Source organism: Mustela nivalis (genome assembly GCF_964662115.1).
Source record: "Mustela nivalis genome assembly, chromosome: 1".
NCBI lineage: Eukaryota > Metazoa > Chordata > Mammalia > Carnivora > Mustelidae > Mustela > Mustela nivalis.
In genome coordinates, this window is record NC_139020.1 from 194,649,957 (window position 1) to 194,661,198 (window position 11,242).

General features: G+C 43.7%; 1 protein-coding gene across 11 annotated transcripts; it reads left to right on the forward strand.

The window, feature by feature from the left end:
• Positions 1-48: 48 nt before the first annotated feature.
• GLT8D1 (glycosyltransferase 8 domain containing 1) lies at positions 49-11,183 on the forward strand. Of its 11 annotated transcripts, none has more exons than XM_082701473.1 (11): positions 49-185; positions 1,850-1,989; positions 4,431-4,484; positions 4,566-4,664; positions 6,607-6,820; positions 8,321-8,438; positions 8,972-9,056; positions 9,616-9,728; positions 10,107-10,273; positions 10,387-10,499; positions 10,672-11,183. In XM_082701473.1, exons 3-11 carry the CDS (start codon positions 4,469-4,471, stop codon positions 10,860-10,862), a joined length of 1,116 nt encoding a protein of 371 aa, XP_082557599.1. In that variant the 5' UTR covers positions 49-185; positions 1,850-1,989; positions 4,431-4,468; the 3' UTR covers positions 10,863-11,183. The 11 variants fall into 11 exon arrangements, with proteins under 11 accessions (XP_082557599.1, XP_082557607.1, XP_082557605.1 ...); XM_082701476.1 differs by having other exon boundaries at positions 116-185; positions 1,854-1,989; XM_082701477.1 differs by having other exon boundaries at positions 178-735; positions 1,854-1,989.
• Positions 11,184-11,242: the final 59 nt, after the last annotated feature.

Below are 11,242 nucleotides of genomic sequence, written 5' to 3' on the forward strand. Positions count from 1 at the left end.
GCGGGCCGGCTGCGGGTGGGCGGAGTGCGCGGCGGCCTCGGAGCCAGCGGGCGGGTGGGCTCAGTCGCGAGTGCGGGGAGGCCGGCGACCGGGCGGCGAACTGGGCCCCCGGGCCTGCGGCGCGGGCGCTGAGCTGGCGGGGCGGGCCGCGGCGCGCACGGTGGCTCCTCCTCCTCCGGCTGCAGGTAAGGGCGGCTGCAGGGAGCGTCCGAAGAGAACGGCTTGGCTGCACCCTAATAGAGCGGGGTGGGGTGTCTCTGGGCCTGGGGGGAGCTTCCGGAGCGTCTCCCCGCCCCCGTCGTCCCTAAGTGTAAGGGGGCCCTAATGACTCCTAGAATTTAGAGGGGACTACTTCGGACCACATCCTCGAGAGAAAGGGTATCCCCTTGAAAAGGGGACCCGCCCTCCGCCTCCCCTGCATGAGAATGGATACTCCCACCCGGAGAGTCTCTAAGTTGGCGGTGCGGCGTGCTCGCCGGCTGCATCGGGCCCTCCCAGTAGAGACCCATCAAGGGTTCGCTCTGCTTCTCTTTCAGGACTGGTGTTTACCTCCCAAACTTGGGCTCTTCCTTGTCGCTTTGAGCGAGGTGGGGTGCCTAGGTTTCGGAGAGAAACCGCCCTGGGAAACCCCAGCCTCTGGCCTCTCTGCTGTATTGCGTGTCGGGAGTCCCAGACGGTGGGGTTCTCAGCACTCCCGGGACTGCCGCCCTCATCCACACATTCGGCACATTCACGGTACCTTTTTCTGGGCCACGCAGTGGGCCTAGGATACTAACGTGACCAACACCAGGCCTAGCCTTCCTAGAGCCCAGAGCGTGTCAGGGGAGACAACGGCACCACCCCAGGAATAAGTGACAGCAGGATTTATTCTGGGATAGAGAGGCCTGGGGGGATGTGGGAGCTCAGGGCAAGTGCAGCCGATGTGGGGTTTGGGAGAGTCTCCTGTGAGTCCTGAAAGCCAAGTAGCAGCTAGCAAGATGAAGAGGTAGGAGAAATCCTTAGTGCCTTTCCAGATCTTTCAGCCTGACAGAGACTTAATAGACTTTTTATTGTATATAGAAATAAACCTATCCCTCCCCCGCCTCTTAAAGTTTTATTTATTTAAGCATTGTCCACACCTAACATAGGTCTTGCACTCACAACCTGGAGATAGTCACTGGCTTCTGAAACTGAAGCCAGCCGGTCACGCTGTGTTATCCCTTTTTAAACGCACTTCACAGTGTGGCATTTGCTGTAAAGGCTTTATGGCGTTGGAGCTGTAAGATATGATGGGAAAAGGAAATTACCTGTCAGGTTCCATTTGAGAGAGCTCTTTTGTTGGAATCCATGCTGGTCCTTATATTGAAATGTATTTTCATGACTTATTAAAGGTGGTGTTCCCTTTCTGCACCGAGAACCACCATTGCTCCTAATTACAAGACTGTTCAACAAATAGCACATGCCGAATACCAGTCATGGTTTTTTGATGGTGGGGCTACATCAGTCAACACTTTCAGTGCGGTTTCTGTTCTCATAGAGCTCACCTTCTAGTTGGGGCACACAGAAATAAAAAAGCAAATGAGATAATTTTGTAATGGAGGGGCTGTGGTGAACTTTACTGATGGCCTCTGAGGGGATGGATAAGGCGACAGAAAGATGGCCTTGGTCTTTGGTGACCTCAACGAGATCAGTTTAAATGGGACCCTAGGACAGAAGTCTGGCTGGAGAGGAGGAGAGGAGTGGAGCGAGAGATGAAAATTTTCCAAGCTTTTAGAGTGAAGGGAGCAGAGAAATGGGTCTGTGGATCAACTGGGGAATGGTGTCTTTTGTTTTTTGTTTGTTTGTTTTTTGTTTTTTAATTAACTGGAAGATAGAAGAGCCTGATACGCTGATGGGTCTGATCCAGCAGAGAGGGAGGGTTTGCTGAAGCTGCACCAAGGAAACAGTTAGAGGTTAAGTTACAGAGCATCCATGGCATGGTCTTGCATAAGGCTACATATTAACAAGAGGGTAAGTGGAAACGTATGCACAGCTGCCGAGAATGTGGGGACTAATGCAGGGACTAGCCAATTTAAAAAATGGTGTTCTTTCTCCTTAAGGTTTCTTCACTCGTATTTCTGGATATGCCTGTCCTGGCTGTATGCATGTGTGCATGTTTTGTGAGTGATTTGGGAATGTGGAGGTTTTATTTATAATTTCTAAACAAACAAAAAAGAATTTCCGTAGGGAAAAATTGAATATGGCTGATCACGTTCACAGCTGTGTCCTCTTAGAAAAGTACAGCCACTGTTACACATGCCAGGGTCCGTGTGTGTTTTGAGAAATCTTTCTAACCGCATCAGTGAATTTCACTACAAAGAATTGCACCAGGAAAGGAAGTGTGGATCAGAATCATAATAATTGGCAGTGCTCATAATAATTGACATTTTGCATATAGATAACTGTAGAAGAGTTTTCAAGGCAAGTGGTTTCTGCCCTGCTGATCTCCCTAAGTACATCAAGTACCTGCTAGGATTGTGGGTTTTTTGTGTCTAGCTAACTGGAATAGCACAGATACATACATCTCTCAGTCCACATACTATCTGTTAAGTAACAGTTACTTGACATTGTTGAGCTAAAACACTGTCTCTTGTACCATTAAATAAATGACATTTATTCAAGTGAGGTAGTTTTTTCCAGTCTTGGTAGAAATTGGCTCCAAGCAGCAGATGCTACAGTTTTGTCTAAGCAGCTCCTGGTCAGCCAGTTTCTGGAGGAAAGGCTCAGCTCACCGTGTGATAGAGGCGCACTGCTCAGGGTATATAATGATGTGTGTTCTTTAGAGAAGTTCATTGGTATAATGTACTTTATATATAGTGCTCTCGAGTGTGTGTGTATTTTTTTAAATATTTTATTTATTTGACAGAGATCACAGGTAGGCAGTGAGGTAGGCAGAGAGAGAGGAGGAAGCAGGTTCCCTACAGAGCAGAGAGCCCAATGGGGGGCTCGATCCCAGGACCCTGGGATCATGACCTGAGCCGAAGGCAGAGGCTTTAACCCACTGAGCCACCCAGGTGCCCCAAGTGTGTTTGTATTTTTGATTGTTCTTTGGGAGTCTGAATTATTTTCTCCCAAATTTGTAGTGTGATTGATAATCCCCAGTTTTTAAAACAATTCTTCAATATATTTCTCTTTTTTCCAAAGGCCTTGAGAAATCAAGTGTCTGATAGGCACAAACTTCTACAGTGAAATTAATTCAGACTTACTTTGATTTTAGAAATATGCTATAATTCAAAGTGCTTTTTGAAGTTGATAGCCTTATGTAAATGTTAGGTACTCCCATGGGGGAGAATGAAGTAGCAAAGGATAAAGGTCTTAGGGGTAAGATCATAGTATCCTGGATGCATAAAATCTTTTAAGGAAACATTATCCAGAGATGATGTAGAAATCTGATCGTTTAATTTATTTGCACACATATTTTCATTTCCACTGAATTATGATTGTGATTATTTTACATTTTACCTTTTTTTTTTTTTAAATTTTATTTATTTATTTGACAGAGAGAGATCCCAAGTAGACAGAGAGGCAGGCAGAGAGAGAGTTAGAAGCAGGCGAGCAGGGAGCCCGATGCAGGGCTCAGTCCCAGGACCGCGGGATCATGACCTGAGGCGAAGGCAGAGGCTTAACCCACTGAGCCACCTGGGTGCCCCATTTTTGTTTATGTTGTTTGAGCTGTGGGGCTCAAACTCAGAAACCCTAGATCAAGAGTCCCATGCTCTACTGACTGAGACAGCTAGGTGCCCCTATTATTATTTTAAGATTTTATTTATTTATTTGACAGAGCACAAGCAGGGGGAGCAGCAGGCAGAGGGAAGAGGGAGAAGCAGGCTCCCCACCAAGCAGGGTGCCCGATGCAGGGCTCCATCCCAGGGTCCCGGGATCATGACCTGTGCTGAAGGCAGATGCTTAATTAACTGAGCCACCCAGGTGCCTCTCTCTGTTATAGTTTTAAATGATTTGGGAAATGTTTTTCTCTTTAATTCCAATTAAAACTGGGTGGTATACAACTCAGAACAAGGACGTTTTGTACCTTTGAGGCTGACCTCAGGTTATTTGATTATAGATAACTCAGTCCTTCTCTTATTTAACTAGGAATTTTGAGTAGAAATTCATTTGGAAAACATTTTCATGGTGGTTAGACACCCAAGTATTCCTCTTGATAGAATTTATTTTGGTTTTCATCTGCTGACATCTAATGTACAAGGCTGTTTCTCCCAAGTTATTTGCAAGTATTTTATTATCATGACTACTATATAAATTCAGATCTCAATTTGGGTTCTTGGAAACTGTTAATTCAAAATGAGTTTCTGGCAGAAAATACTGTATGTTTCTACATGAATAAAAGTGTTGAGGCATTTTGATGGTAATTCTCATGTACCTGCTGACTTTGGGGGCTTGTTTTTGTCTTGTAGGGTTAAAAACTAACATTTATATAAGACAGAAGAGAAAGATGTCCTTCCGTAAAGGTATGCTCTTTGTACAAATTACGTTGTTTCTATTAGCTGCTCAAAAGGTAGAGATTAACGCAGGCTTTTCCTGTGTTTCAGTAAACATCATCATCCTGGTCCTGGCTGTTGCTCTCTTCTTACTGGTTTTGCATCATAACTTCCTCGGCCTGAGCAGTTTGCTAAGGAATGAGGCTTCAGGTATGGGAGCCCTTATTAGTGCCTTGGCATCTGTTGAGGGCCCGGAGTTCCCTGTATCCCGGCATCCCAAGTTACATCACTAGGCTAAAGGGAAAGAAAGTTTTCTGGTCCTTACAGAAGCTGTTAGGCTCTGGGAAAGGGAGTGGAGGTACTCATCATATTCCTGCAGCCTCGCCTTCTACCAGTTGTGTGGAGGTTTGTTACAGGTTTGATAAGGGTAGATTCTTTTCACTACATCAGAGGCCTTAGGGGAGCCTCCGTGCACTGCTGTCTGCTCACACTGTGGCATGTCACAGGGGGCTTTACAGGTGGGGACAGGTGAGTGACGCTCCTCTTTGATGCCTGCCCTGTTTACTAGTGTCCTGTGGTCACTTTCCTTCATCTGTTACTTTCATTTAACCTGTGGAAGAGTGTCACTGGGACTAAGCACAAAACCATCAAGCCTACCAACTGATTTAAAAGTCACTTTATTTTATAATTCTGTTGTCAGTTCTTTTAAATTAGTTGTTCACACTGCTCCTGCTTTGGTACTGAGGGATGTTTGAGGCTTCAGGATGTTTCTCAAAAATCACCTTGGGGTTGCCGCACACCGTAGTTGACCACAGCAAGAAAAGACTGATCGCTTTCCCCGACCTTCACTGAGTGCTCCGATAGCGTGTTTTGTAACATGGTATATTTACATATATACATATTATATGTACATAAAGGAATGTATGTTCTGGTTGGAACATTTATAAAAATGAAAAAAGCAGTCAGGCTCCATGAGATTAATTTGTTCACTCCTTTATCTTACTTGCATATAGATGATGGCGGTACACAGGAGGTGCTCAGTAAATTTTCATTGAATACATGATTTCATTACCTAGAGAGAACTGTTTGGCATAGTACCTTCCTGGGTTTTTCTTCCTGTGTATATATTTTTTCTATTATGAGATTATGCACTCTATAAACTGCGCATGACAGGTTTTCCATGTGATTGTATCTGAAGCAAGTCACCATGGTGGTAGATACCTTTTTTTTTTTAAAGATTTTATTTATTTATTTATTTATTTGTCAGAGAGAGCAAGCGAGAGCACGTGCACAAGTAGGCAGAGAGGCAGGTAGAGAGAGAAGCAGGCTCCTTGCTGAGCAGAGAGCCAGATGTGGGACTCGATCCCAGGACTCTGGGATCATGACCTGAGCTGAAGGCAGTGGCTTAACCGACTGAACCACCTGCATCCCCAGATACTCCTCATATATAATTTTAATGCCATGTAGTTTGTCTCCACAGGAAGAAGTCTTGGTGTAGTGATTCAGACTTTTTCTGATGGCACCCCCACAAAAACATGTTACACAAGAGCACACAAGTGTATCATGTGTACTTACTTATTGTCTGCTCTTTATGATGGCGGAGATTTGTCTGTTTTATTCATGGCTACAATGCCAGTGCCTAGGTACTGCCTTCCATATATTAGGTGTTCAGTGAATGTAAATGAATGTATATTACAAAAGGATAAAAAGAACCCTTACAAAACAGTACTTAGAGTTGCTGTGTGTGATGCAGTGTGATACGTTCCTAATTCTGTTCCAATTCAGGACTCTGAGATCATGACCTGAGGCGAAGGCAGAGGCTTTAACCCACTGAGCCACCCAGGCACCTCCCATTTAAGGTTCTTGATACAAATTGCTAAAATACATTCTAGGAAGATTCTGTTGTATTCCCACCAGTGTTGTATCAGAATTCAGTCCACCAATTTTTTTTTTTTTTTTAATGCTTCTGTTTTTCCAAAAGCCTTGTTACACATAGGAAAAAGTTTCTGGGCCATATGCCTCACATTGCAGTGAGGGGAGAATGAGGTAAGTATAGTCCTCACCTTACCTCTTTTCATATCTTGGGCTCTCTATTCAAAATCTCATGAGACTGTTTGTATCACAATACCTTCCTTGTATGTGTTCTTTGCAGATTCAGGAATTGTGGGGTTTCAGCCCATAGACTTTGTCCCAAATGTTCCCCGACAAGCTGTAGACGGGAGACAAGAGGAGATTCCTGTGGTCATTGCTGCATCTGAAGATAGGCTCGGGGGGGCCATTGCAGCTATTAACAGCATTCAGCACAACACTCGCTCCAATGTGATGTTCTACCTTGTTACACTCAATGGCACAGCAGACCATCTCCGGTGAGCTCTGCTTGCCTGATGATTCTGCTTCTAGAGGATGCTCTAGGACAGGCCAGCTGCCAATCCAGGAATTTTTTTTCTCTATGTATATTCTTTTTCTATACAACTGGGATTATCCCACATCAGAACTACACATATGACATGTTTTTCCATGTGATTGCATCATAAACATTTCCCCACGGTAGGAGAAACAATACAAGGAATTTGTGCCAAGATGTAAATCAGCTGTGCCCTATACACATTGTCGACTCAGGCTGATACCATTTGGTAATGAATTTCTTGGTGAAAGATGCAATATGTTAATTTACATCCTGTTACAATTTCCTTATTTCATGGACATACCCTGAGTAAGTCTAGTAGAGATGGGACGGGGGAGCAAAGGCAAGGCGGTGTGGTGCAGTGAGCGGGCGCGGAATCTGCATCCTGGCCCAGCGTGGTTGGGGGAACATTTATTTAGCCCCTTGGAGCCCATTTCCACATCTCTAAGTGTGGGGTGAAAATACCCAACTTAATGAGAAAATATATAAAAAACACAATCATTCAGTAAACGTTCCTTACTACAATTGCTGGAACTAGTCATAGAATCCTAAGTTGATTAACAAAAACTCACCTAGGTCTTAAAAATGCTCTGAATTCAGATTTATGAAATTTAGTAAAAAAAACATCTTGTCTAACAGGTTAACAGTTGTCAACGGTTTTTTTTTTTTTTTTTTTAAGATTTTATTTGACAGAGAGCACAAGTAGGTAGAGTGGCAGGCAGAGAGAGAGGGAGGAGCAGACTCCCAGATCAATCCCAGGACCCTGGGATCATGACCTCAGCTGAAGGCAGTGGCTTAACAACTGAGCCACTCAGGTGCCCCAGTTGCCAAAGTTCTGAAACATTCCCGTCCTTGTGGCTTCCTACATGGTTCATGTTTAGTTGAGAAAATTGTGACTTTTTAACCCCCTATTTTAAAAACTTCCAAACCATCTAAAATGTAGAAACAAACACTACATTAGAATAGCTACAGAAAGAATGTACAGTACCTACAGTACCTTAGAGAATATAGACTTTTCTTAGAGACAATACCTTAAACTTGGAAGAATTAGTCATTACAGTGAATTAGAGTCTATCATAATGTGGTGATTCCCACTCTGTTGATAATTAGCTTTCACTGCCATCATATTCTGACTTTTCTTCATGTATGTGAACCACCTTCATGTATGGACCACATATGGTAATGGGATGTTCTCAACTCCACAGGGAGTTTAGTGATCGAAAGTGTCAGCCCAGCGGGAGCACCATCCGTCACCAGAGAATCTTGGTTCAGGCAGGGACGTGGGTGGGCGTCCCCTCACTGCTGGTGAAGAAACCAAGGTTTGCATAGGTGAAGGGGCTGTAAGACGCCTATCTCATCATCAGGGCTCCTCTTACGCTGTGCCCTTGGAAGGCACAGAGAAGGCTGTAGTCTTGGGGACATGGTTATATAAAACTGAAATTTGGTGCTTTATTTTCATCAGGTCCTGGCTCGGCGGCAGTACCTTGAAAAGCATCAGGTACAAAATTGTGACTTTTGACACTAAACTTTTGGAAGGGAAAGTAAAGGAGGATCCTGACCAGGGGGAATCCGTAAAACCAGTGAGTTCTCTGCATCCTTGTTTGTACTTGGGAGTTTAGTTGACTCTAAAACAACATAGGTTTGAACTACAGGAGTCCACTTACATGCAGATTTTTTCAATATGGATTTTTTTGATACAGTACTGTAAATGTTTTCTCTGCTTTTAACATTTTTTCTAGCTTACATTATTGCAATGCAGTATATAATTCATGTAACATAAAACATGTTGACTGTTTATATTCTAGGTAAGATTTCTAGTCCATAGTAGGTTATCAAGTTTTGGGGTAGTGACCTTTTATGTGGATTTTTGACTGTCAGGGGGCCGTTATCCCTAAACCCTGCATTGTTCAAGGGTCAGCTGTATTAGAAAAGGACTGGAATGCCCGAGTAATTGGGCGCACTGCAAGTAGCTCCCTGGGGGACCCAGGTGGGGCAGTTCTTGAGCCCTTCCGCTATCTCCTGCACGGGCATGAGCAGCATTCTGGGAATTTCTAATAAACGCACAGCCACTGACTGATCTTATGCCAATGCTTCTTTCCTTTTTATTTCCTAGTTAACCTTTGCTAGGTTCTACTTGCCAATTCTGGTTCCCAGTGCAAAGAAGGCCATTTATATGGATGACGATGTAATTGTGCAAGGTACCAAAGACTGTCACCATTGGTGCTTTTCTTGTCCAGAGTGTGGGCGGTTGTGGTGGTTTTAGCATCCTCTAAAAGGTCATCCTAATTGGGAGGAATGGGCACCTTTTTTTTTTTCCCTCAAGATTGTATTTATTTATTTGACAGAGATCACAAGTAGGCAGAGAGGCAGTCAGAGACAGAGAAAGGGGGAAGCAGGCTCGATCCCAAGACCGAGATCATGACCTGAGCTGAAGGCATAGGTTCAACCCACTGAGCCACCCAGGCGCCCTGAGGAGTGGGCATTTGAGGCAACTTAAAGCGTAAATCTTTTTTTTTTTTTAAGATTTTATTTATTTATATGACAGATAGAGATCACAAGTAGGCTGAGGGGCAGGCAGAGAGAGAGAGGAGGAAGCAGGCTCCCTGCAGAGCAGAGAGCCCGACGTGGGGCTCGATCCCGGAATCCCGGGATCATGACCGGAGCTGAAGGCAGAGGTTCAACCCACTGAGCCACCCCGGTGCCCCTAAAGCGTAAATCTTAACAACAAAGTGTAAATCTTAAATCTGTCTATTTCAGGGGATATTCTTGCCCTTTATAATACACCACTGAAGCCAGGACATGCAGCTGCATTTTCAGAAGATTGCGACTCAGCCTCTACCAAAGTTGTCATCCGTGGAGCAGGGAACCAAGTGAGTTACTTATTGGGTATCTTGTTCAGACACTTCCATGCTCTATAACGCAGGGTAATAGGAGGAAAGCAGCAAAATCAGGGAGCTTTCTTTTTTGCGGTTTTACATTCCTCAGTTCATCCCAGAACTCAAGGTTGCTTTCCTATGGCTTGGTCAGTGAACATGACTACCTAATTCTCCTTGAATATCTGGCTTAGTATATTTATTCTAGGTTCCTATTCTAACTTGGAATCTGAGATGTCAACTTTATTTCCTTTACACGGAACCCTCTGCTGATAATCCAAGTAGTTAAATAAGCAGGTTTTTCTCTTTACTATTGGTTATATATCTATTCTCTTTGAAGCAGTAAACATACTATATATCCCATCTGTGTTTTAGTATAATTACATCGGCTATCTTGACTATAAAAAGGAAAGAATTCGTAAACTTTCCATGAAAGCCAGCACCTGCTCATTTAATCCTGGAGTTTTTGTTGCAAACCTGACAGAATGGAAAAAACAGAATATAACCAACCAGCTGGAAAAATGGATGAAACTCAATGTAGAGTAAGTATATAGCTGGCCACCCTGTGAAAACCCTTATTTCAACTCTGGGGACGTCTTAAGACTAATTTGTCGGGATTCTCCATTAACACCTTCCATTGGTTCTCTCTCCCAAGAGAGGGGCTGTACAGCAGAACGCTGGCTGGCAGCACCACCACACCTCCTCTGCTGATTGTATTTTATCAACAGCACTCTACCATCGACCCCATGTGGAACGTCCGCCACCTTGGTAAGTCGAAAAAATCCACCAAAAGGCCTAAGCTAGTAAGGAATTAATTGAAGGACTATTCTCAGGGACGGGATACATCTAGTTTCCTTTAAGTTTTCTCCAGTATGATGTAGCATTCTTATTTCTAACTAATACTAGTACAATCATTTGGCTCTTTTTCTCTCAATGTAAGGTTCCAGTGCTGGAAAACGATATTCACCCCAGTTTGTAAAGGCTGCCAAGTTACTCCATTGGAATGGTCACTTTAAGCCATGGGGAAGAACTGCTTCCTATTCTGATGTCTGGGAAAAATGGTATATTCCAGACCCAACAGGCAAGTTCAGCCTGATCCGAAGACATATGGAGATCTCAAATACAAAATAAAATGTAATTTATGCTATAAGCATTTCTCAGGAAATCCTGGAAGACAGTATGTGTGGGAAGTAACAGTTGTAAGGCTTCCAAGCCAATCTGCGGCAACCCATGTAAAAAAGAACATTTCAGCTGGGTAAAGAGGACAGACTACCCTGGCTAACAGACAATAAATGTCTCCCATCTGCCTTACCAAGTGTTTGCTTACTACCATGCTGAATGACCAGAGGTGATTGGACTGGTACAGCTAATTCAACACTGCTGCTTGGTTTTAATTTTGTAACCTTAACCTGTGGTCTGAGCTGTTAATAAAGTGAAACCTACATTTTTCAATAGGTATCTTGATTTTTTGCTTCCAGATAATTAATTATGCTTCTATTCACTCACTGTAT

Excerpts from the sequence above, each read along its gene's own strand:
- GLT8D1 (XM_082701473.1), top strand. Across the intron at positions 8,439-8,971 it reads AGGGGGAATCCGTAAAACCA|TTAACCTTTGCTAGGTTCTA; the intron begins GTGAGTTCTCTG and ends TTTATTTCCTAG. Across the intron at positions 10,500-10,671 it reads GTGGAACGTCCGCCACCTTG|GTTCCAGTGCTGGAAAACGA; the intron begins GTAAGTCGAAAA and ends TCTCAATGTAAG.